At 38.6% G+C, this 26,610-nt stretch overlaps 1 protein-coding gene across 2 annotated transcripts in view; it reads left to right on the plus strand.

Annotated features, from left to right (window-relative positions):
• The window catches only part of SH3GL3 (SH3 domain containing GRB2 like 3, endophilin A3), a 41,775-nt gene that overhangs the window by 3,520 nt on the left and 11,645 nt on the right, over nt 1-26,610 (plus strand). Inside the window, exons 1-5 of one of the 2 annotated variants that reach the window (XM_053987893.1) lie at nt 11,581-11,599; nt 23,893-23,961; nt 24,585-24,657; nt 25,137-25,280; nt 25,950-26,083. In XM_053987893.1, the coding sequence (XP_053843868.1) occupies nt 23,953-23,961; nt 24,585-24,657; nt 25,137-25,280; nt 25,950-26,083 (360 nt within the window). In that variant the 5' untranslated portion in view covers nt 11,581-11,599; nt 23,893-23,952. Of the gene's footprint in view, nt 1-11,580; nt 11,600-23,892; nt 23,962-24,584; nt 24,658-25,136; nt 25,281-25,949; nt 26,084-26,610 lie in introns of those variants that run through there. The other variant, XM_053987892.1, reaches the window with a different exon arrangement.

The following is a 26,610-nucleotide window of genomic DNA, read 5'->3' on the forward strand; positions in this document are numbered from 1 at the left end:
AAGCAAGGGCAGGCTGTTTCTCAGGGCTGATTAATTCATGTGCAACTCCCATGAAATTCAGCTTTTTAATAAAATTATTATTCTATTTTTTAAAATTAAGTTTTGTGGAGTTTTATTTGCAGTGAGAGTTTGTGTCCTGTCGCTTTCAGCCTCTGCCAGATCGGATCTGTTTTGCTGTTTTCAATTTGAAAGCTTTTGATGTAGGTGTGTTTATCTGCCTGCTGCTTCTGCAGGCCTGGTTCTCGTGGTGGTTGTGCATGTGGGATAACCCAGGTGGTGGGAGGACTGCATCTTTGGTGTGTACTGGGAATATTCTTAGAGTTTAGAAAAGCAGGAAGCACTGAGAGTGAATAAGAAAGCGTTAATAGGTGTCAGATGCATTTCTAATTTCTGCTGTGCTCTAAAACCACAGCCAGGCTAGGATCCCTATGTAAAGATGTGTGATTTTTCAAAGTGTTTGGAGGCTGGTGAGCTCAGAACCTCACTTCCTTAAGGTGTTTTGAAATCTCAGCCATGGTACTGCCATAGGAAATCTGTTGTTGAATTCGCACTTTTTAAATGTAGTTTTTAAATTAATTGTAGCTGAAGGCTGTGTATGGAAGCACTTTCACTTTCTACAGCTTATTCATGTTGTATTTCTTAGGCTTAGGTTCTCAGAGGTAGTGGAAAGTAATGCTTTTCTGAGGAAATACATCTGCCAATATTCACAATTATTGTCATATTTGTAATGTGGTCATCAACAGCTACTGTAGCCTCTGCAAACTGAAGGTTCTTAAACCTTCTCCTGTTGTCTCTGAAGGAAGAGAGGCTCCAAGAGAGTGTGAACCAAGAGCTGGTTCTATTGTCTATAGATAGAGCCTAAGGGGAAGCAGATTTCCTAACCAAAACAACCAAAATCTGTTACAGCTATTTTGCTTTCTGAAAGTGATTTAACCTAGTGTAATAAATACATAAATAATATGCTCTGTGTTTTAATTTCTTATGTATCCTGAATGGCATTTGTCTTTTCAAGTACTGCAATTTTTTTAGCAATTTTTAAACGGCCTTTTTCTAATTTTTAAATACTTTTTGAACTTTCAGCTATCACCAACAGTTGCAGGGATGCTGCTTCATATATCCCAGATTTCTTCTTCTTCTCCATTGATTTATGTGGCATTTTGATCCCATCTATTGGAGTGAAGACCAAATCAGAATCAAGACCACCTTGTTCCCCAGACAGAATAAGTTGTGTGATTGGATTTTGTTGTTATTAGGGGTGATGGTGGTTTTGGTGATTTTTTTTTTTTTTTTTTTTTTTTTTTTTTCACTTGACTATTTTTCTTTTCTGTTATGTTGTAGATACTAGCCTAGACATAATATTTAAGCCTTTTTTAAATTCCATGTTGACATTGAGTTAATACGCAAAAAGCTTCAATTACACAAGTGCTTGATAGCAAAGGAAGTACTTTGGCAAACTTTATACAAAGACAGCCTGAACTTGACAGTGGGACATGAAAGGAAACTTTATTGCCTACATCCAGCTATATTTATTTCCTAGGACTATAAGCTGTTATCATACAGTCTGTTGGAGATACTGTCCTTTCATATCCATTGTGAATTGGGCATGATAAATCCATGACAGTAGTGCAGAGAAAGCTTCTGTCCTCTTCCTAGTTTTTATTAGATAGTTGGATTTACTTTTCTTCAAATCTTACAGAATTGTGGAAGAAGGACAGTGGTGAAAAGGACAATAGAATTTAGTTTCTTGTCTGATACATTTTAAAATAAATAACTGTGCTTCTGCAGTTGTATCTATCAGCTGCTAAGGTAGCCTGGCAGTAAGGCAGAAGTGTAGCACAAGGAAGCGGTGAGTGCTTCAGCTGGCATAGTACAAGCTAGCAGAAGGTAGAGGTCATGTGCTCTGCAGCCTTTAACAATGCAGCTCCCAAAGCCTGCAAGAGGGGGATCATAATGCAGTAACTCAGAAATCCAGCAGAGATGCAGCTGCTATTTGGAAGCAGGTTATTTATATTTTTCACATAAAATATTTATATATAAAAGTCTAAATGGCATTGCAAAAGAATAGAGAGTGGCATAATAGAGGAGGGAGCTGAAGTTTCTCCTTGAATTCATCTCCTTTTATAGCTTGGCTTTGCTGTAGAGTTTTGCATAGGCATCCTGAAAGTTGGAGTGAGAGCTGGCACTCCACCCCAAGCTCCTGCTGCTGCCTGAGTCACTGCGGCACATGCTGGGTAATACATTGCAGTGCAGGCTCCTGGGAATCCTGCAATGCTGAGAAACCAACAGCCAAGTGAAGCCCAGCAGCAGCACTGCATTGGGATTTTCTTTAGCAGCACTTGGAGTTGCAGTGCACCTGCACTTTCTGTAAACACACATGTAAATAAAATATAAAATGCATCCCATTCTTCATAGCTTCTGTAAAAAGCATATAAAACCTAGACTTGGTTTTGTAATGATATTGTTAAGATCAAAGTGCTTCTGTTTATGTTGATCCCACTTTCACCCCAATTTATTGCCATAGTCTAATTCTATATTGTGCTGAGTTCTCAATGTTGGTCTCTTTTCTGTTCATGGAGAGGAAGGCCCTGCTGGAGTTTTATGACTAGTTGAGAGTTGAACCCGTAGGTTTTAACAATGCTTTTCAGAAATCAAAAAGAGCTATTCAAATGTAAGGTTACACCTTCAATTTGATTTTCCAGAGCCCTAGTGTCCTTTCACTGTGTACATGTTTCTGTTATCAAAGTTACTAAGAGTTTTATGCATTGATAGGAGAATATACCAGTTAATTTCCTGCAGCATCTCAGACAGCAGCAGCTGTGCACGTGAAACACAAAAATAACTTGGCCGTACATACTTGCTATTCAAAGGACACTGCCAAGCCTCTGAGGAGAATCAATTCTGTTTCCCTACCACCCTAATTAAGGTGTATTTTTGATACTGTACTTGTGTTTAATGAACTGTAATGACGACAATGGAATTAGTCTGGTTAAGAACTGAACATGACTTAAGAATCCAGGACTGAAAGGAAATCAAGGGGGTCTAAAATTCTGTTTTCTATGATTGCCAGTGTTTCTGTTCTTATGCAGTCAGGTTACAGACCTGCTGTTACTTACCTTTAAGATTAACTGTTTATCATTTTATGAATTTAGCTTCTGAATAATCCCTATTTGCTTTTTTTCCCCTCTATGTTGTAGCAACTACCAAGGATCCAAAAGGCCATATCTACTGCTTTGTTTTGTATGGAGAATGCAAGAATCATGGCATTTTCATTGTGAGTTTGATGATTAAGAGTTTCCCTTCAGTGATCTCTTCAGCTGTGGTTAAAGGTTTCTGTTTCATGGGACTTGGCTTGTTTTGCTACTGATGGATGTACTGCCTTTTTTGTAGGAATTTCTTGCTGCAAAGCCATGTGCCCCCCCCCAGAGGAGGACAAAGCCTTTTGACCTCCTTTGCACTAGTGCTTTATAGCTCGTTGGGGAATTCTGGAGGGCTCTGTACTTGGAAATTATTTCAGTTTTCTCTGTCACTTGTTTAATTTGATAACAGTAGAAGTCAATTCTGTGTGAGTGCTGTGGGAAGTTTTTTTCTGTCCCATGGATGAAGTCAGTGGTGCATTTCTGCAGTGCTGTTCTTACTACTAGAAAGAATTGTGCCTTGAGGAGATTCAGGACAGTGTGTGTCTTTCTTAGAAAAGGAGCTGAGGAGCCCTATTATCCCCAATTGCATTTGAGTTTGTGGTGTTGTGTGTACCAATGTCTTGCTGCCTAAAACCACTGGCAGGTTTTGAAATAGAGTTACGAAAATAAGGCAAAAATGTACAGTGACTTCCTTTTCAAACTGATGAAATAATGATTGTGGGATTTTTCCTTCACTTTTCACTGTGATACATGGAGGTTTTCTATGAAGTGAATGAAAGGAGCATGGATTATTGCAAACTTTCTGATACAAGAAAGTGCTTGAGACTTGTTTGTTCCCTTTAGGTTTCCCAATTGATGATGAGCACAGGTTGCATTAGCAAAGAATAAGATCTTAAGTTCTTTCTTTTTTCCCCATGGGTAGTGTTTCTAAGGGCCTCCATGGATCCTAGCTAAGTCAGCAGTGCTGCTAGGAGCACACTGATGGATTTTTCAAAATATTTGAGGAATGTGACTTTTAAGACCATTAAAAATTCAGTTGCATTTGTAGTAGACCCAAGAACTGGAAGCACATTGCTTCACAGTGCTCTGATGCTGGATATGAACTTAGACTTGGGAAAGCTGTGAACTAAAATGCCTTAAAAAAAAAAAAAAAGAATCAAACAAACAAGAAACCTCTCAAGTAGCACAGACAATATGCTTGCTGATTCAAAGGGAATGTGTGCAATCCCTGTACAGCAGAACCAGGTAGATTGCCTTGAGTATCAAGAAGTGGGAGCTGACTGTGTGGCAGAAGAATGTGGGTGTTTCACACTGTACCAAAAGCACAGGAAGCTACAGGACTGGCAGCTCAGATAAGTAGGAATGATGCCATTTAAAGCAAAATAATGTGCAGTAAAAAGTGAGTGTATGAGAAGGAGTTCTCAGTCCATTTTATAGTGATTTAAAATTCACACAGCTTGTCTTAAGTGCTAAAACATGTAAGCAGCAGTTTAATAACACTGAAGGACAAATTTCTAACTTGATTATGTGGAATGGGATTCTGTAAGAATTACTGTCTGGAAAATAGTTTCTGAAAGAGCAATAAACAGATTATTTGTCACTTTTCATGTGTGAAAAGTAGATTTGCTGATAAACATCCAGACGTTGTGATGAGAAAGAGCATGCTAATGTGAGGAGAAATTAATTCTAAAGCAAATCAACTTAAAATTTTTGACTGTTGGTGTATCTGGCTGTGTACTGCTTCTGTTGACAGTCTTGTTCTGCTTCCTCTGCACAGCTTGCCTGGGGCTCTGTAGGGAATGATCTTGACCACATTTTTGCTGGTAATGGACTCACTAAAACTGTCACTTTAAACTATGGCCCTGCCAAGGAAGTTTTTACTTTAGATAAATATGTAGTTGTATAGTAACTTTATAACTAATACTCCTAAGTATTTGCAACATATCTTTTAGTGCTAGCAGCTCTTGAACTTTGACAAATTTAAAAATATTTGGCTCAAATACATAAGCTTTGAGCTTAAAGCTGTAAGTTGCTGTTAAAAATGCCCACATCTTGTCTGTGTTATTTCTCCTGTAGTTAGTTTGTACTGGTGCTTAAAACTATTTGCCAAGGAATTACTAAGATTCAAATAAACTGTTTTGGTGTTGAATGTGAATGAATAGGTGTGACTTCAGCAAAGGTTATGTGAATATATTCTGGCTTTACAGAAACTGCATTAGATTGTCCATGACATTTTCCTGCTCTTTGACAGGGCTCTCTGACATCAGTTGTGTGTAAGTGATCTTTCTAACTGTGCATGTGAGTGTTGAAGATGTGTAAGTGCTCGGTGTCCTAAGAAGGTGGCCCAAGGTAGCCTTAAAAAAAAAAAAAAAAAGAATTGAACTTTTAGATCAGCTGATTTGTATTTAAATGGATTTTCAGTAAAGCTGTCGAATAAGCAGAAATCTCTGGTGGTGAAAATGCAGGAGGGCAATTGGGTAGTCATGAATTATGCAGTGCAGTTACATGTTTTAAGAAGAAAAAATATTTACATGTTTTAAAGATTTTAATTTCTTGTTCTGCATATGCAGGCTATGATCTTTGTGTTGCTTGATCTCTTCTATTTGACAAACTAGGACTTTTTTTGTTTTGTTTTGAAAGAAATACCAACATCAGAATGTTACTTTCACAGAAAAATGGTGCAATTGGCTGCTCTATAGCAATTCTAACCTAGTCAGACTTCATGCAGGACCCAGCTACAGAGTGCCACACTGGGTTATGGTTACAGTAAGGTGTAAAATCCTTGTACAGCTTTACAGCCATGGGTAGGTCTGTGACTCTTGATGTGCTGAAAGCTGGCTAGACCCTCCTGAGTTCAGGCCTGTGCTACAATCAGTGATATATTTAGAGTTAACTTTTGCACAAGCCAGTGGGAGCCATCTCCCTGAATAAGCTAGGTAGTTTAACCTGAGAAAAGAGTGAAGGGTCCAGTTTTTGGGTTTAATTCCAGGGCATTGTGCTGGAACTGGTCACATAATGTTCTGGGAACACGAAGTGTATTCAATTCCTCTTAGGAGCTATGAATCAGAGTAGTGCTCTCTTCCAGAACTGTGACTGACAATAGAAGGCAGAGCATAAATTTTCACTACAGTGGTGGCAATTGCAGTGGTGATGGAAGTGAGCAGAAATGAAGAGGTACTGAATGGTAAGGCAAAGTGTGCTTATTTGGGGCAGAGAGGTCATTAAAGAAGTCAGACCCCCTCACTGTACACACACCTCTGCACTGCATGTGCAGGAACAATGTTTGTGCAGTCACCTTTAACAGCTGCATGCTGTCAGATGCAGCATAAAATTCCATGGCAACTTGCATCACCCTAAATCTAGGCTGTGGTTGCCTTGCTCTGCCTTCAGGGTAAGGTCCTGTCCCATCTCCTTGAGTCAGCTCTGGATGCTTGTGTGATCACACACACTAAGCTGTTAGAGGCAGCTTATCCATCTCAAAATCAACCCAACTCCAGCGTGTGAGCAGCTTTCAGGTGGATTAACCCACTGAAGAGCTTGCAGCACACAAGAGTTGCTGCTACCAGTGTAAGGGAAATGGAGAGAATACCTCGATGGGGATGGAAAGGACTTAGAGAAGGCTAAGCAGCTGTGGAAAAGTACCTTAATGATTATTAGAATGTTTTGTTCAGAGAGTAGAATAAATTCTGCTTTGTGAGGGATTTGTATCTCACTGAAGTTCTGAATGATGAGCCCACAAGGAATCTCTGCTACCAGCTCACCCTGGGTTAATGGTGAATGTTGTGATTATGTTAATATATCATGTGTGAGCAAAAAGATCTATCCCTAACCCAGCAAGCCTGGAATCCAAACAGGACAGTTTGGAACAGGTTTAAGTGAAATGGTGATCAGCCTGGATGTAGGTAAAAGCAATGTTTCCGATGAAAGCAGCACCTCAGGCTATGTGAGGGCTTACACAGTGAGATCTGAGAGGCTTCAGCAAGACTTCAGCAAAAGACTGAGAATGCTGTTGAAGGAGAGAGGGAGCACATTTCCTAAGTGGAGGAAGGAGTGCCTTTATTTCAGTTGAGAGTAGAGTCTGGGGAAGGAAGTTCTCAGAGTAAGTACTAGTGGGGCAAATGGTATACAACAGAGACACAAGTTAGGATGATGTTGTTAAAGGTAGCAAGAGGCAAGATAATCAGTAAAAAATGTGGTGTAACTTCTCCTGTTCTGTCAATACTCTGGGCAAAACAGAATGTTTTAAGAACTTCTTTCACAGTTACTTATTAGCATTTGTAAAAGCAATTTTTAAATATAGTCATGAGAGACTTCTAATATAGAGACATCTTAAATCACACAGATTACACAGGAGTAATAAGATAATATGAAAGGTTCTCATATTACTTGGAAAGGAAGTGTGTAAAGGGGTTATTTAAATATCTGATTTCAAGGATTTTGTTTTATAGTACAATCACCCTTTCTCATCTTTGCAGTGGATATATATGAGTAGGTCAAAAGGAAGCCACACCTTCCTTATAAGCACAGGGGACAACTTCAGAAAGGGGGATTGTTTTAAGGCCAAATCAGAATGGTATTACTGCCAAGTGAAATTTTGCACTTGGAACCTGTGGAGGGAGGAAGAAGTGTTAATGTGGTAAACAGCCAGTGGAATGCACGCAGTGTGTAACTTGTTATTCACAGCTCCAACTACTCTCCATGCAGAGGAAACAGAATGAAATATTGCCCAGTTGTACCTGAAACAAAATGCTGGAAGAGAGGCAGAACATGGTTCTGACAGGCACTGAGGTGCTGCTTGTCCTGGTCACCCTGAGGAGGATGGGCTGTCTCTCTGGGATGCACCCACTAACTCTACTTGTCTGCAGTGCTCATGCTCATTCTGTCTCATTATGTAGGCTGGACAGGCAACTGCCAACATAATGAGACAGAAAACCCCCAAAATCTACTTTTCAAAGAAATTCAGAATGTTTTTTTAAGCATAAGTTTGGAACTAAGTGAGAAATCAGTGAAATTAAAAAGTGAGGAAGGATAATCACTATGAGTGTCTTTTTGCAGCCCTTTGATGGCTTTGCATTTCTCTTTTTAGGGTATGCTCATTTTCACAAACAAGATTTCAAACAGATTAGGGAACAGTATTTTAGATTTGCGTAATGAAATATGGAAGTAAAAGTGTGGAGCATGGAGATTCATGGTTTCAGGTTCCCCATTGTTCTAGGCTATTTAAAGTCTTACATCAATAATTTAAATTACTGTCAGAGACTTTAATATAATCAGGTTTTCTCATTAAAAGCACCTGTATCTTTTCTTCTGAAAAGTGGGCAGTCTTGAGTCTGACACTGTTACATTTTTTTAAGTAGGCTTGCAGAGCAAATAATGTGTCTGTGTCCAAAAATTTAGATTGGTTAATTTATTACAGTTGAATTCTTACAAAGATGTTTTCCCTTAGAGATGTGTACAATAATGATGACTTTGAATTTCTAGATTTATAAATGCATATGTAAGCATCACTATTGAGTTCTTTAGGAAACAGTGGAGGTTTGTCAGGAAGAGTTCAAGGTTTTGCAGTACAAAGTAGTTTTTGTTGTACAATGCATGTGCTAAAGAATAGCTGTAGCAGACAAGTTGGACTAAAATGCTCAGTAATAGTGTGACGTGTCACTGCCTGGTGCGAAATGAGTCACTCTCTATAGAAATGCAAAATCACATTATAGAGTCTAGAGTCTTGTACTTTATTCATATATGGACAAGACTGTCCTTTGTCCATGATACTGGTTTTCTTCAATATCTGTGTGCATCTAATTTAAGCCCTTAGACAGCATTGCATTGGTGTATGTACCATCTCATGCTAATGACCTGTTTGATTGGTGCCACTTGCCTCCATTTTCTCAGGGTTTAGTATCTTACTCTTTTTTTCTATACTTTTTTAGATTTGATTAAAGACTAAGTACAGTTGTCAAACTGGAGTGGCTGTTTTGTCATATGTAGAAATACTGGCCTCAGAGCTGTATTCATTTGGGCTTGCTTCAGAACAACTTTTTATGTTCTGACTGAACAGTTGCAGTAAGTAGGAAAGATCATTTAGTGCTGCTTGGAAGAACCACCTTTGAAGTCATCACAGGGCAGTGGGAAATCTTTCTGTGCAGAGAATTGGAACAGGTCTGGAGAAAGCATGAGAGAGAGGTGCTGGAGCTCCATGGTTTATGCAATGGCATAGAGATGAAGGTTTTATTTAGGAATATTATTTTTGTTGCTGAAATGTGTCTTGATTTTGCCACAAATTGCATCTATAGGCAAGGAGGAGTAGATGTTGTGTAGGTAACTTGAAAAACTGAGTTTGCCATGAGGTGGACGCAGTTTCTGGAGGGTACTTCTCAGTGTTTTTGCTGCCTCCAAAGTTCAGTAGCTACCAAAGGCATCAAGTGTAAAAGCACTGTGGTTTAAAAGTGCCTTTGTGAAGCCTGTGTTTCTTACTTTTTCATCCCACTGCTGTGGTCAAACAGTTAAAGTGAAAATTGCAGTGTTAGTGGGTGCACTCAGAAAGCAAGCCAGTGTAGTTACCTGGGAAGGATGCCAAGTCTGATAGGTATTTCAAGTTTAAAGCATTTAAGACTTTAGACAATCACTATGTGTCTCAGAATTACAGACCTAGAAACAGGGGCTCTGCCCCAGTTCAGCTGGTTTAAGATCCTATAGAACCCAGAGGTAAAAGTCCAATTTCAGGATAATGATATTGCTGCAGCAGATTGTCTGGGTAAGTTAATAACAAGTTCCATTAATCACTGGGTGGTCCAGCTCATTTGTAAAAAGACCTTGGGGGAGCAGAGGGGAAGGAATTGTGCTTGAATTGTTCTTTATTGGAGCAAGCACTGGGCCACTGCCATTGAGGTGTTGTTCTAGGTCTCTGTGGCTGGCATTGAGTGTCTGCTTTGTGACAGCTGCTCTTCCTTCCCTTAAATGTACAACACATTTCCTTTCACATGGTTCAGTGGCTAATGTTTAAAGCACTTTGTGCTAGTGGTTAAAAAGAATAAGGAATGTGTGTATTAGGAAGTGGAGAAAGCTGCTCTGTGTTATGGGAAAGAAATAAAAAACACTTTTTACAACTACAGTTGAGGGTCCTGCCATAATTTTCTGCATGTGATTACTGATTGCTTAATATTTTTCTGTCAAAAAACTTTGTTAAGAAAATTATCTCAAAACAAATACTGTATGCATTATAAGAGAAAGAAGTTAGCCTTTCCGGTTTATTAAGTGGTAGACTACATTCCTTTAAACATTTTCTGCTACAATTTTACATTAAACTTAACATTACCTGGTAGAGCTGTAGGCCTCACCTGAAACTTAAATCAAAAAGTGTTCTGTTGCTGACAGGTCTGAAGGTAGGAGGAGACCCAAGTCCCATTTAAAAAATGAAGGGTAAAACACATGCTGATGATACTTTGTCTTAGTGACAGATTTCCAGTCAAAAGCCTTTACTCTTGCAGGTGATTTAGAACCAAGGTGTACTGCATTTTTGAGCCTGGCACTCAGTCCTTTATAAGCCATTTGGACAGAGTTCACAGTCAGTGCGAGTGGTGATGCTTATCTGTTGTGTTCTTAAGTTCAGGTGTCAGGGCATCTGAGGGAAAGTGCTTTTACAACTTAAAGCCAGAAGGTCAAATTTAATGAAATGTGGAGTCATAAAAGGTGCATATCTATGTCATAGGAAGCAAAGGTGATAAAAGGTGGGTTTTCAAGGAACGATTTCTTGCAACCCTCCTTGAAAGCAAAGGTAGTTTTTATCTCTTTCTGGCTGTTTTCTTCCTGCTCCTTTTGTTATTTTATGTTTCTCAAAATAACAGCAAGTACACGATCCTCTCTGGGCTGTTCTCTACAGTATTTCTGTCCTAGGAGTCTTTATTCTTTTAACCTTGAGTTGAAATTATAAGTTGCCAGGATAAACCAGTCTTGTACTTTGATAAAATAACGTGAGAGTGTACCAATAAATGACTCCTGAACAGAACACTGAAGAGAACATAAGTATATGCATCTCTTGATGGAAACAGAAAAGAGACACTAGCAGGAAAATGGGAAGGAGGAGCTGGCTTGTGAGAGAGAATATTTAGGATGGAAAGTTGAATGAATTTTTATCATCCTTAGATGCACAAAGTAACTGGTCATTCTAAAATGTTTCATTTCCTGCCTAAGTATCATTTCTCTGGACAGTTTATCAAGCAACTGCTCCTAGCTGTGGGAACATGCTTTTTGACACTTATGTAACAAAAATGGAGCAACAGCTGAACAATTCTTGGTACCTCTGAGTTGGGCTGAGCATTGGATCGAACATCATGATTAGACCTTCTGGAAAAAGTGTGTGTGTGCATGAAGTTTGCTTTGGTTTTGAACAGGCCCTACATCCAGCAGAGGTGGAGAGAAGTGTTAGAACAAAATGGAAACTGAAAGAAACCTAAGGCAAAAAATAGGTAAGTGATAATGAGGGGTGAGGCAACTGAGAGAAAAACAAACTAAATGGAAGCAGTGCTAGTGAAAAGAGACTAAAAGAAAAAAAGAAAGGTGCTAAGATACCATGATGAGTAAATGAAGAGAAAACAACATTTCTCAGGATGCACAACCTCTCTGTGAGAAAGAAAACTTCAAAAGCTTAGTAGAAATACTCAAGAGATGGGTGAGAGTGACAGCCTTGCACTCCTGTGCTGCAGGGTGAGGTGAGCACACCCAGGGCACTGCCAGGAGAGCCTGGTGCAGGAGGTGAGTGCCTGAACAGAGCTGACTGCCCTGGCACAGAGCTGTGGCTAATACAGTCAGTGTCAGTGGCAAAGTGATTTCCTTGCTCTACCCTTCCCTCCTTCTTGTTTCAGTTTTTGAGCACCGAGCCAAACTCTTTCTCAATCTCAGAGATGATTGATACCCTAACAAAGAGCAGGCTTTGTCCTGATAGTTGAACCTGTGGCATTGATTTAACCTTGATGGGACAGAGGAGCGTCACTATCGCTGCCTCTCTCCCAGGGAGGCAAGCAGTGTTTGTACTTCAGCCTTGTACAGGAACTTCAGCAGTCTAAATTGTCACTGGGACCCTGGGAACTCAGCTGGTAGTGGCTGCTTAGGGAATGCTCTGAATTGCTACATCCCTTCTTGCCAGGGGCATGTTCCATTCCTGCAGGTCTTCTCCAGTGTCTGAGCTGTGATGGTTGGTACAGCTTCAGGCCATCAGAGGCTCTGAAACTGGGATCCTCAGGCTAAAAGAAGAAATTGTAGAAAATCTCTTTATAGGAATTTGAAGTGCTAATGTTTTGAATAGGACTCGGAATTAAATTATTATGGAGCATTAAATATGCTGCCCTTTCAAAAGCAGTAATATCTGCCATGGTTTTCTTTAAAACTTCATTTTTGCAAACTCTGGCACTGGTCATACTTGTAAGAGAAGTGCCAGCTTGAACTAATTTTGCAATTGCAGAAAACTGGGATTTGAGAAATAAGAAAAGGAAGCATATAGTGGACTCCAGGAAGAAATCAGTGCATTCATTGCAGAAAAAAGAATACTGCAAAAATGGAACTTCTGTGTATAATTTAGTATTATTACATGTGCCTTTTGGATAGGTAGGATTGCCATTGCTTTGCAAATAATCATGCAGTGTTTCTTTGCAAAAGTTATCTTTTCATTTACACTGGCAGAGTGCTGCCAGGCCAGGAGCCATCAGTCTGAGCTTTGCTGTACAAGTCTGCCTTCTTTCTAGAGTATTCAACTTCTTGTGTACTTTTTAACCATTTAGATTATTTTTGTGAAGAAAGTATTTGCTGATGGTCAGAATTCTTAATCCTGTTTGAAATGTGTTAGGCCACAGTGATGAGGATCTTGCCATATACTTTGTAGTTTGCAAGGAGGTGATGGGTCCAAACATGTACAGGTAACTCCACAGCAATAGTTAAATATTGGCAATTTCTGTAGTGTTCTCTTTGTGATAACTGCTGACCATACACAGAGGCTGCCCCAAACTGCATGTGTCCTATGGCATACTGATGGCTCCATGATTTGGATGTTAGACTAAGAAAATACCCACAACCTATCTGGCAATTATTTTTGAATGTAAATAACAGAAGCATTTGCTCTGCTGTGCCAGATGAAACTCAAGGACAAAATATTTCCTCAAAAGAAGGCATTAAGTAACAGTAATGCAGTAGTAGTAATTTAGCTGCTCTTAGCTGTTTGTGACTAAAATCTGAAATGAAACAGAGCTCGTATCTTGGCAGTGTTGAGTCCTGTGTGCTTCTCTGATGAGTCTCTTGGGTTAGACTCTTAAGAAGTATTTACATGCCTAGAGATTTAGATAAGCACTTGGTGGGGTGTTCAAAAGCATCCAGGTCTCTAATACCTCTTGGCTTACTTAAGGAAATGTGGGAGTGTGTATATGCACATGTGCGTGTGTGTAAAAGCTGTTGATTAATTCTATTATTTTGAAGAAAAATCATATAAAATTCAACAGGAAATAGCATTCCAGCCACTGAGTTATTTCACAAATACAACTATGCTTGTATCTTTTTTCCTGTAATTTTCTTGTTTTATTCTTGTTTTTCACTATTTGCCTCTATTTGTTGAAGCAAAAACAAAAAAAAAGTTGTTAATCCTTGGGCCTTCTGATCTGCATGGAAAAAAATGTCCTTTGACACATCATATTGCAGAATTTAATGTTATCACTCAAAATTTGAAAACTTGAAACCATCTAGTCATATCTAGTTTAACATGGAAAATAGTTATAAACACTTTTCTACAGACTCTGTACAGTAAAATCTCTTGTGTAGATTGAACATTCATCTCCTAATTTTTGCGACAAAATCTGGAATTACATTCTCATAATAAATAAATTGTATTCCAATAATAAATAAATTGTGCAACTCACAATTTGTGTCCCATAAACATAACTTCCCCTTGTTTTGCCTGCTCAGAAATACAGATAGAATATTTTATTTAAGACTGCATTCCTCAGGGCAGATAGTGAAGGTCTGGGACTCTGGCATTCTCATTTCAAAGTTAACAGTTGTTTACTGTGTGGCCAAGGACAAGTCAGTTTAACCCAAATTCAAGCATTTAGTCTTGTAGTTCCTCCCCTGCATTAATGTTGGAGCTTGGATGTGTGGTTTCAGCCTGTAGGAATTTGTTCCCCATGTTTTCTGAAGCATCTAAAGGGCTAAAGAGTAGCTCTTGCTGAAAGCAGAAAGTCTGGAATCCAGACATGTGGAAAAGCAACATGGGTAGCATGGGCTTGCTTTTAATGAGACACTCGAGACCTTTGGAGTGTCACAGAAAGGGTAAAACTGTCCATTACATCGTGAGGATAAAATATTCTGAAATATGCTAAGACCTTTCAAAGGACATGCTTGCTTAGAGCAAGAGACAGCACCCTTCTCAATGTGCAGACTTTCTTTGTAAGTCTAGATTACACAGTCTGTATTTACACATACTTTGGCTGGATTTGGTTAATAAGGTTAATTTAAAAGGCTGTATGATTGTGTGCAGACTAGATCAGCTGGGTACAGGATTTTGAGTGTTGACTACGGAACATCAAGTGCCCAGCATTCCTGACCCTACTTAAAATTCTCTTTCTGGCATAGACTTACTTGTAGAACAACTTCAAGCGGTATCAGAGCTAGAATTCAAATTAATTAAAAAAAAAAAAACACCCAAGCCAAGCCATATCTAATTTTGTGCTTAATTCTTGCAAAAGATTACATCCAAGAAATACACTAGGAAGAGCACAGGAATCATATGTGGTAAGTTCTCAGATCACTGTCAAAGAAACGAGATTAATTTTTTTTTTAAACAGATGTAGCAAATGTCAAACTAATTAATAAATCTTTCACTAGGTGTTATTTACTTTCTTAAAATGCAGGACCATATCTGGCATATTGGCCTGTTTTTACAGATGACTAGTTGTTTAATGCCAGATACTTCATCTTCCCTAATCAATTGTAGACCTTTCCTGAGACCAAGAGGTGTTACTGTATCTTTTGCTGCTTTCTTGAGAGATGATGAGATTCTAAAGCACATGCACAGAATTTTTCAATCTCTCAAGACCTTTAATATACTTGGGTCTGTTTCCTTTTTGTTTTCTTTCTTTTTCTTGAAAAAGCAGGAATCAAAAGGTGTTACTGTATCTTTTGCTGCTTTCTTGAGAGATGATGAGATTCTAAAGCACATGCACAGAATTTTTCAATCTCTTAAGACCTTTAATATACTCGGGTCTGTTTCCTTTTTGTTTTCTTTCTTTTTCTTGAAAAAGCAGGAATCAAAAACTATTTGATGCATCCTGGAGTTCCTGTCAGCAGAAAGAATTGCAAAGATGCTGGGAACTGGGAGCTCTGGTCAGACACCCACTCATAGGCATTGTGTAGCAGATCTTTGTGTAAAACCCTCATTAGTGTGGTTAAAATGGCTCCCTTCTCCCTAGAAAAATTTCTGTTGTGATAATCTTCCCACATGGCAGAATCTTTTGTTTAGACTACGTGAAATCAGGCTGTTCGACAAATAACACTCTATTTTCTTATGTCTTTTTTTTTGGATTGTGTAAGTCCTTCCTCAAGAAAAGGCACAGTCCTCAACCAGTAACCTCATTTGTCATGTTCTTGGGCTTTGTGCCTTTTCCGTTTTCTTTGATGGGGTTTCCCAAGCAAAGGCTGTTAAGTTGATTAAATACATTGACACATACCCGGGTGTCTTCTGCAGTCCTTATTTATAGAAGTTGATCTAAGTTAGGAGAGTCCACACTAAATGGTACAGCACAACTGTTTATAAAAGAGTTGAAAGCAGCACCTTGTCTGCATAGGTGTGAGTATCTCACACAATCAGTGGAAAAGCAGAACCTCCAGCTGATGGGTTGGTGGGGGAATTTTGCATCTTGGATTGTGAGGTGTATCTGGATTGCCTGCTGAAACTCCTCCATCAGTGGGGAGTGCTGTCATCGCTCAGTCTCCCTAGGTGTACCAGTGCTTGTCAGGGCTTTCTTGATCCCAGAACACGTGGATTGCACTATTGGAGCTTCCTTTCTGAGCAGAACTAAGCTGCCACTTGTGAGCTTTTGCCAGAGCTGTGCTGTGGCACTCGACAGCTGCGGCTGTTCATGGATTCCACACGGGAGCTGCAGGCCTGATGCTCCCTGTGTCCATGGGCACTTCTCTCTGCAGGAGCACATGGGGAGCTTTGATGGACTGGGTCCATTCCTGTTGACTGTAGAGGTCTCAGCTGATTGCCTGGCTGGGCTTCTCTACACTTTGGGTCGTGCTCAGCTGTGAAGAGTTTGCTCCATGTGTAAACTGGAGCGAAGTAGATTGGATAATAATGCTTGGCATAGATCTGCACGGGACCTTTCAACAGTGAAGTGCTCAATGCTGAGCTCGTGTTCCCCTGGCAGCTCTCAGAACATCTCCACATGGGAAAGAGCTGTTTGGGGGTACCCTTGGATCCCCCTTCCCAGGCAAGCCGTGTCACAAACACCTTTCTCTTCTATTCCTCTCTAGGGGGCTTATCCTTGTGTAACTCTGTTCATCTGTCTTCCTAAAAATAATCTTCTGTGATCTTGTTGCTCCTGTTTGCCTGAGAAGTTACAAGTAATAAAGTAGTGGGTTCATAAATATTAGTGAGACAGGAATGTTCTTCATGAATATAAACACTGTGGCGGTACTCTCATGCATTTTTTTAACTTTGTTTGTGTGATTCAGAGATCTCTTGGTAGAAAAAGTATGTTTTCCTTCTTGGAAAACAGGCCCTTGAGATTGAGATTCCTGGTGTCCTTTAGATGGCCTGGGGGTTTTTCGGGTTTGTATTTTTTGGGGTTTTTTGTGTGTGTAAAGGAATTTCCTACCAGAAACTGGGCTTTGAAAAATGAGATGGGGCTCAGATTTTATATTTCGTAAGTTGTATGAAATTTTTAACATTAGAAAATATGTAAAAAAAAAAATTAATATTAATCTTGGTGTGTCTTTAAATGTAGCACGTTTTTCTACATATATTTTAAATCCTTCATATTTTACAAAAATAGTAATATTTTTGGTATTTTTGTTTTGTTGGCTGCAGGGACAAGATTTGCTACTGGGTCCATCAGAAATCCCTAAGGAAGTTGATATTGTGAGCATAGTCATGATTTGTCTTTGAAGTACAAGCATGTCCTACGGTTCTTTATGTTTCTACTTTAAATATCTGAGAATAGACATCTTCAGTGAAACATTAGGATGTGAATTCCTCTGGCCATGGATGTAGTTTTCTGGAGTTCTGGTTCAGCTGCTTGTTGTAGGTAGTGAAAGATGGGTGAATCATCCAATTTTATGAAGTATTTCTTTGTTTCCATGAATTTCTGTAGAGGTGTACTCTGCCATGGGTACTGACAGAATGCTGCTTGAATTTTGTATCCTCAATGTGATTATAATTTTTAATGTGTTCATGTCTCACATAAATTCCAATATGTTATTATGTTTTATAATTATGTATGAACCGTTACCAAAAGAGAAAGCTGCACTTTCTTAAATACCTTTGTACATGCATTGTTAAATTCAGAGATATTTTATAGCACTTATGCAGCCATGGGAGTAATAACAAGTATTTGACTTCTAGGGCACAGCTTCTTGCACACCATAATTTTGATTAAATAGCAGTAGAACCCAATTCAGCTGCTTGATTAATTTAAAAAAAAAAAAAACAAACCAGTTCCTGCTGCTGCTGTCAGAAATCATTTCTACCATTTCACCAAATGCTTTGGGGAAATCTGGGAAAGTTTAGTTGAAGAAAAAGTTACAAAATGCTTCATGTAAAGGTGATGACCCTCTGAGCTTGACACTGTGAGGTGCTGAGCACTCAGGGCTCCATCCAGAAAAGCACTTTAGCACCTACTGAGGATGAACTTAAATGATTTGCTGGGGGTGAGCCAGAGTACTCTGTATCTGTGTGACAGAAACATCTGCACTTTGTAGTAGACCCTCTATTTATTTTGGAGGGTAGAATAAATCTTTTTTCTTTGAAGTACATCAGAGCAAGAGAATTTTTGTTTCCTTTGAAAACACAAGGTACTGAGGTGACTCCAGAGTTCCTGCTTAACGTCTAAAATGAGGGATTTGTATTTTCTCCAAAGCATTAGGATAGAATGAGCTATTCAGCTCAATTAAAAGAAGAGGTCCAAGTACCAGTACACTTGCATAGTTTGGTTTTTTCTTTATTGTTGTATTTTAGGAGAAAATATCTATTTAGGTATATATTACCATTTTCATTTGCAGATGATTTTGTACCCAAGAGACAAGTACTGTGTTTCTTTAGTCTTTTGTTTAGATCTGAATTTGAGAATGTGCATCTTAGTTCAGTTCCTCAGCATGGGGCACTGCTTTTTCTTCTGAGCATCCAGACCTTTAGAAAATCTCTAGAAATCAATCACAGGGATGCCTAATAGCTGCCCAATCACCTAGTTAGTAAAGAAGAATATTTTATTCTTTTTTCAAGGAATATTTTTCTATCATGGTGGTAAGCTTTGTGCAGCTGGCTCTGCCAGTGTGCATTCCTTTAAATGTTTACTAAGTTGCAAGACATTAAACTGTGTTGTAGGTCAAGATCTTGGTGGTCTGCAATACATGAACTAGTGGTAACCTTTTTTTTTTTTTTTTTTTGAGTGTGGGAGATAGCAGTTTATATGAAATACAACAATCAGGAAAGAAGAAAAACAAGTAATACGCATAGCATTGTAGTAGAACTTGGAAGCACAAAACAGGGAATTACAGATATTTGAGGTTAAACTACTTTTGATCTAGAAAGGAGGCTGAAATCTTTGTCTCTAATCTGATAGAGCATACTGGAAGAGGACAAAGAAGAAAATCTCTCCCTCCCCTCAGGATTTGGATACTGCAAGGAGATTTGACTTTGTCCTGCCAGCCACCTTATTCTTCTCTTTGTTTATTACAGGCTTAAATAAGATCCTTGAGAAAGCTGTTAGGATTGTCACATTGCATTAAACCAAATCAAACACTTACATGGCTGCAGGGAAATCGCTGGAACTCTGGATGATTTATTAAGAGGAGCATAACTATTGTGTGTTAACCATACTGGAATGTAGTATTTTGTACTAAGTACTGTATTTAAAATGTATTTAATGCATTTGTGCAGTTTGGCCCAGTTCTGTTTCTATGGGAAATGTAGCCATGCAGTTACATTATTTCCTGGCTCTCTGTGTGTTAACTTTGGGATGAATCTATCTATTTTCCCAGTTGATTGCTTGCTTCCTTTTTAGAGAGAGAGGGAAATAAATTTAAAAGCTTTTCATAGCCTTGGCTTTTTTGTCAGAATAAAAAAAAATCTAGGTTTTGCCTCATGGGTTTGACAGTGTGCATATTTATGACAAATGTAGGAATTTTCTATCCATTAAAATTTCAACAGATAATTTCAGCAGCTAGTCCTTCAGAACAAAATAAATGCTGTAACTTGGTAAAGAGTCATTAAAAGCTCTTAAGCCTTTAATAGAATATGATACCTTTTGTTCAGCCTTTAAATAGCATGAGCTGATTTCCTGGCCAGGTATGTACAAGAGAGTTTTGCTGGCCAGCCACTTCTTTCAACAGTAGCTGAATAACAACAAAAGAACTGTGATGGTTCAATCCTAGTTAGAGTGTTGCAAAAGAAGGGCAAAACAAGTGAAACAGAAGGTCAGAGCATGTGTGCGAGTATTGGTGGAAGAATCCCACTGACTTGTATTATAAAATACCCAGTGGATATATTAAAAAAAAATAGGGTAATTGTTTTGAGAGTTTTATCAGCTCTCTGTAGATCTGGGATATTTTTGGCAGCTTCTTATATTCAGTAACCTTCTATAGTGGAATATGAAAACCTAGTGTAATTCAGTGGATATGCTGTACAAAACATTAGTAAGATATGGCATTTTTCTGAAGCTTGTTTGTATATAATCCATATAACAATGGGGAAATGTACTATTCTGTGCAATAGGGATAAATCTTAATATTTTTAACATAATTTTTCTGTATTTTTATTTTATATCTTGTGATGTTTTTAGTTTAGAGTTTCGGTGAGCTGTAGATTTTACTTTAAAGTATGGATAGCTCATGTGCTGTGTTCATGAAATCATAGAGTGGCAAGGGGCTGGAATGGACCTTAAAGATCATCCAGTCCCAAAAGCCCTGCCACGGACAGGGATACTTCCTCCTAGACCAGATTACTCAAGGCCTTCTCCAGGTTTAGAACTCTGCCAGGGTTGAGGCAATGCTTCATCATAACAAAGCACATCAAGCAGAAAATTATATTATCTGAAAAAAAAAAAATAGAATAACAAAGAAATATCCTGAGAAAAAGAATCTGAATATTAGATTTTTAGAAAAATCTTTTTCTCAGAGAATTTATTGGAATATAAATGCCTTATCAGATAAATATTTAGTCTTTTAAGACTGTAACGAAATTGCAGGTTGCATTTGGAATTGTAGCTGGATATACATAACTAAAACAGAAATCGTAATATCTGGAGGGGTTTCTTTCAAAGCCTATTTGTTTTATTGCACTTTTTTTATCATATAAAATTCTACATAAGCTCACCAGAGACTTTCAGATTGTTTATAATACAGCGTCATATTTAATTTTTCAATTTAAAAAAAACAGTAGGATCTAGCAAGAAGTAACAAACAAGGACCATTTGTGTACAAACTGCAATGTTTCTTCAGGCAAAAAGGTCTTATATAGAGCATCCAAGTTTTACCATTGAGGGTAGTTTGCTATCGTGTGTAACTTCAAATGAGAGGTGATAATACAAATGGCTGATTTGAAAGTATTTTCGTGTTCATAATTAAGCTTTGTTGCTTTTTTTCTTTCTCTCACTATAACTCTAACATATGTGATGGAGGGAGTTGAACAGACACCAGAGGGGAAGAAATCTTTCCTAATGCAGAGCTGTTCTCTGAGTGTAGGTTTTGATCCAGAGGAAGGCTAGTTATCTTCACCAGAAACAGGACTAATGAAAGGCTTTGGCTTCTGACCTGCAGTGGAGCAGTCAAGGGGTGCTGGCTTCCCTGGTGGGAGCTGGTTTTTTTCACAGACATGAATTGTGGTCCTGTCTAGTCAAACGGTGCTGAATCCATGTTGCCCAGGTTCTGAATTTGGAGGTGAAGGATTCTTCCTGTAGAAGAAATTCCAAGCTCCCTCGGAGTACATGCCTTGTGTGATGGCAGCAGTTCTGTCTTTGATGAGGTGGCTCGTAAAGCCTGATAGATATTGCCATGTACCTACACAGCCTCTCAGCTGGGCATCCTCTATTTATGTTCAAAGCATTTTGCAGCTTGATATAAAGCATGTAAATGATGCTCAGCAAATAGTCAGGGAACTAAAACTCAGCAGCTATCTCCTTTGTGCATCCATTTTCAATAATTAATTGGGTATCCTGTGACTTTTAATTGTGAGAAGGGTGATGCTAGTTTTACAACTCCTAAATTCAGTATGATCAGAACAAAAGCTTTTTTGTCCCTAAATGGGAGAGTAGTACAGCTATTCCCAATTATACTAATATGAAATAAGCTGTAGAGATGTAAAATTTAATTACAACCATTAGAACTTTATACCAGTTTTTACAGACTTTAAGGAATCATTCTTTATGGAGTGTCGTTTTTCAAAGGCTATTAGAGCTCAGGGTAAATACCATTGAAGAAGTGTGTCCTTGGGCTACAAATTGCAGTATCATTAATGTTTGCATAGAACTGGGAAAGCTTTTTAACAAAATTGTTTTTCTTATGATCAGTACTTTTTTCCCCAGGTGTAGGTGTGTATTAGGTTGTCTTCAGAGTCTGTATGAAACAGTGTCTGCAGATCCCATGGCTGGCTCTGAGGAGTTGCGTCCACAAGTCACTATGAAATAGTAAAGTAAAATAGATTTAGTAAAATCTAAACCACAAGTAAAATATATTTATATTTTTATTATTGATTACACTTTGACAGTCAAACAATCATGTTACTTCATTAGGTTTATTTTTCACCAGCATATAAATGGGTTATCTGTAATGGGACAGCTATGGGCTGCTACTGAATGTGGGTTTTGCAACTTAAGCCTGAGAAGGGTAATTCCCCCACTGTACTCAGCCTTTGAAAAGGGTTTTTGGAAATCACAGATCTCTTCCTTGCCTGCTGGAGACAAAAGACATGTGTGAGGCTGTGGAAAATGGCATTGATTATTTTTGGAATTAACAGTGAAAGGAGACAGAAACTGTTATTGTGGAGGAGCTGCAGAACTCCTGAGAGGAATTGTTGCTTTTCATGCAGCCTTGTCATGTACCTTTCTCTGTCTGCTCAAGGACTCAGACATTCCTGCAGAGACCAGGGCAGTGTCCTGCTCTGTGTGTAACCTCAGGTCACTCCTCTGCTGTCATGTCTTACAGCAGCAAGATGATGACCTACAGGAACTCACTGGTACTTGGGCTTTTCCATCTGTTTGTCTGCTTTTGTGTTTGTTCTGTCAGTGCTCTGGAAGAGAAATGATCCTGACAAGTGTGTGTGCTGCTTGGCATATTAAGCATGAAGATTGCGAGTGCTGCTGTAAAGCCAGTAGAAATAATTAGCTGTGCGTCTCTCTTTGAACTCATATTTTCCCTTAAGCAGGACTGCTCTCTGTGTGGTAGCAGTGATATTGATGCAAGGTCAGCCACTGCTGAGCTCCCAGCTCTGCTTTATCAGCTCCTTGCTGGTTTTTGGCAGGGCAGTGTCCTCCCCCCACACCTGTGCCGTGCAGGCAGTGACCGAGAACAGGGAACCATTGCACTGCTGAGAGCCCTGACCCATTTTCAGGTTATGCAAGTCCCCAAGGCCCTTCTAATTCAGTGAGATGAATTCTGTTTTAGAAGGCGCTGAGGACAAACAAAACACTTTACTGGGGACAGGTTTGGGGACCAGCAGCAGTCAGTGAGCTAGGCCTGGATTTCATATTATGCTGTTACAGTTTCAGTAATAAAAGCCAATTAAAACAGAGAACTGTTAGGTATTTTTGAAGGAATTTAATGTTGAATATGTGTTAAATCACTGTCGTAGTGGAGGGATGCTTTCAAAAGCTGTTTCACACTGGGTGAGGATCTGGCTTTCCTGGCCATGATTTACTCAGTGAGGACCACAGTCAGGTGTGACAGCCTGGAGATTTTAGACAAAAGTTGGTTAACTTTTAGCCTTTTCAGAAGGTTTACTGAAATAGATCTGAAACTGCTGCTTTGAGTTTTTGAAGGACACCTGGCATTCTTGTTTTGATCATAAAGGTGCTCAGTCTCACAGGTGAGTCACAGTGAAGCATTTTTCACGAGTCTGTTCCTTCCACAGAATTGCACACAACTCCAGCAGCAGGAATGGGAGTTACATCCCTGAACTGACTGGCACACAGGGCCAGAAGGCACTCAGAAGTACAAAGCTGCAGAGACACACTTGAAAAGGTTACTGTGGATTTACCTGCAGTCAGACTCTGGTCCCTGTGCTGAAATCTGCAGTGTAGGTCATGCCTGTGGAGTACAAACTCTTCAAGCATGAGAAACTATTTCTTTGTTTGCTTGTTCTAAACTTGTCTCTCTTGAAAGGAGGGCTTCATTTCTAAGACTGTTCAATTTTGTCCTGCATAGTTACCTCAAATGGATGCTGGCTATTTTCTGATCTGGAGTAAATTCCTGTAACTCTCAGGGTAACAAGTAAATTCCTGTAACAAGTCAATTCCTGTAATTAAATAGCACTACCTTTTTTTTGTGTATTAAATTTATCTTTTTACAGCTATTCAGTGAAAAAATAAGTGGAGCAGAAGGAACAAAATTAGATGAGGAATTTCAAGAGATGGAAAGGGTAAGAAAAGTCACATTATGTTTTTCAATATTAAGTTACTGCAGAATCAAAAATATTTCATGTTTCAAGTGGTTGAATGGTATTGTCGATTTACCTGGGGGAGGAAACCCTATAATGTGCTTCCAAACAGAAAGATAAAAGGATAAATGCAAATTTGTCCTTGAGCCTTGTCAGCTCAGCCAAGGGAGGAGAGACATCCACAAAGGCTGTTTGAGCAGAGGATCAGGCTCCACTGACACCTCTCAACAGTGAAGAGAAATTACTCCAAGAAGGGTGCAGAGCATCAGGAGGAGCCTTCCCCTGGCTGTGTGGGAGTTTAGAGAAGTCTGTGGTGTTAGTGAGGCTTTTCACAAAGCCTTTGCATCTGATAAAATTAATGATAAAAATCTGTCTACTTGGGCCATATTTTCTCCTGGTAAAAGATTATATCTTTTAGTTTAAATCCATGTTCTGAAATGTACATGAAATTGACATGTTTGCTATCCATGGATGAGTTGTGTTGCAAATCAAACAATGTTTGTGCCAGTTTCTGCTTTTACAATTGGTATGTGGGGTTTCTTTAATTGCCCTTGTCTTTCTGTGTATTTTTTAATGTTCATAGTAGACTTACTTTTCTTTTTCAGAAAATTGATGTTACTAATAAAGCTGTAACAGAGCTTCTGTCCAAATCCACAGAGTATCTTCAGCCAAATCCAGGTAGGATAGGAACAATAGGTGTTGGATTTTGATGAACATTGTTTTATTACTTGGAAATTAATTTTAGGTAAATAAAAGCTAATTAGTTCATCATTGTGAGGTTTCTGTGTGGAGTTCTGAAAAGTTCTTCTAAGCAAGAGGGAGAGGCTTTGGCTGTGTTTGTATCCTGCATTTGCTTTCTGCAGTATTTCGAATCAAGGCGCTCACAACCAGGACTATTCAAAGGAATGTGAGTGTTGTGAATATTTGCCTGGGAAATGACGCTTTTTTAGTTGGGAATAAAAACTAGTTTTATATGACCCATATTGTTGAATGGAATCTTATTTCAACTTTGAACTACGAGGTACTGACAATACAAAAATCACCAGTCTGAGATGAGCTTCGTGGCTTTGCTTGTGAAATAATTTATTGCTTTAAATAGTTTAAAAACCGATTTTATCAATCTTTAAATTTTTTTTCTTTTTCTATGTCCCTCTTAGCATACAGGGCCAAGCTGGGAATGCTGAACACTATGTCAAAGATCAGAGGACAAGTTAAAACCACAGGCTACCCCCAGACAGAGGGACTCCTGGGAGACTGCATGATACGGTATGGCAGAGAGCTGGGCGATGATTCTATGTTTGGTGAGTTGGTGCATCTCCTCTGCCAATATTTCAGCATAAAGTCCTTTGCAAAGTATTACTCACTGACATAACCTGTGTAGTTGGCCACTGCAGGTAAGAGGGAAGGTTAAATGCAGGCATCCAGGGGATGGTTGATACAGCTCAGAAGCAGAATGCTCCTGCACATTTGTCTGCCTCTGTTGCAGGTGGGTTTGGTAACACTGTTACTGATGCTGTCTGATCATCCTTATAATTAAGCATTTTAGTTCTTAGTTGACAAACCTAAATAATTTAGGATGATCCTTAAAGGCAGTTTAGTGTTTTAAGTTTTATATAAAGATGGCTCTAATCAATTTGAGAAGTAAACTAAAGGAAAAATTCTTGTAGAAAGAAATAAACAGTAACACTGGATGATTTTTTTTTTTTAGTAATGACCTATGTACAGTAGGGAGAAAAAAATTTTCCCCCTGATATCTGTTGGGGAAAAACAAAAACCCAAAATGTAATTCAGAGCAAAAATTTTCTAGTTCCAGTTTTGTATAGAGAACAAGCATAACTTGCATTATTTTCTTTTTTGCTCTTCAGGGGACTGCAGCAGATACAAAGATACCTATTTGAAATGTCTGTTTTAAAAGACAAATTTTCTGCTTTTACATATCTTGAGATATAAGAGCCTATTCTTTACCGCAGGTCTTGCACTATTGGATGCTGGTGAAAGCATGAAGCAAATGGCAGAAGTGAAGGACTCTCTTGATATTAATGTCAAACAAAATTTTATTGATCCTCTACAGTTATTGCAGGACAAAGATTTAAAAGAGATTGGGGTAAGTTTTCCAGGGTAGAGCTTCACTTAGCAATAATCAGAGTCAAATCAACCCTAGTTCCCTGAGATATTTTTACTGAAAGCAATAGGGTAAATAAATTTTGTTGTAATAGATTTTCTCTCCAGCAAAACAGTGACAAAATCTGCTTAGAATCAATGCCAGACTATTTCTCCCTTGTCTAACTTACTCAATTTGCTATATTGCTTGTACAGTCGGTACAAGCATAGTGAAGAGAAATATATTCTTTATTTTTCTGCTGTTTTATTTTAGTGAACATTTTTATTAATGTTTATGAACATGTGAGTGGGCTGTGATTTACTGCTATGATTATCCTATCTTACCATCTCTGTCAGCCTAAAGCTGTTTATAATGGAGAATGAATATAGCTGTTAAAAAAGGGCAAGCACAGAATGATCTGAATAGCATCATAAAATGTTGAAGTGTCATATGCCACTATAGGAAAAAATACAGGACACTAAGGAACACATTTTTAACCTTTAATGTTAAGTTTTTCAGTGTTTTTGTTT

Source organism: Vidua macroura, chromosome 12 (genome assembly GCF_024509145.1).
Source record: "Vidua macroura isolate BioBank_ID:100142 chromosome 12, ASM2450914v1, whole genome shotgun sequence".
Taxonomy (NCBI): Eukaryota; Metazoa; Chordata; class Aves; order Passeriformes; family Viduidae; genus Vidua; species Vidua macroura.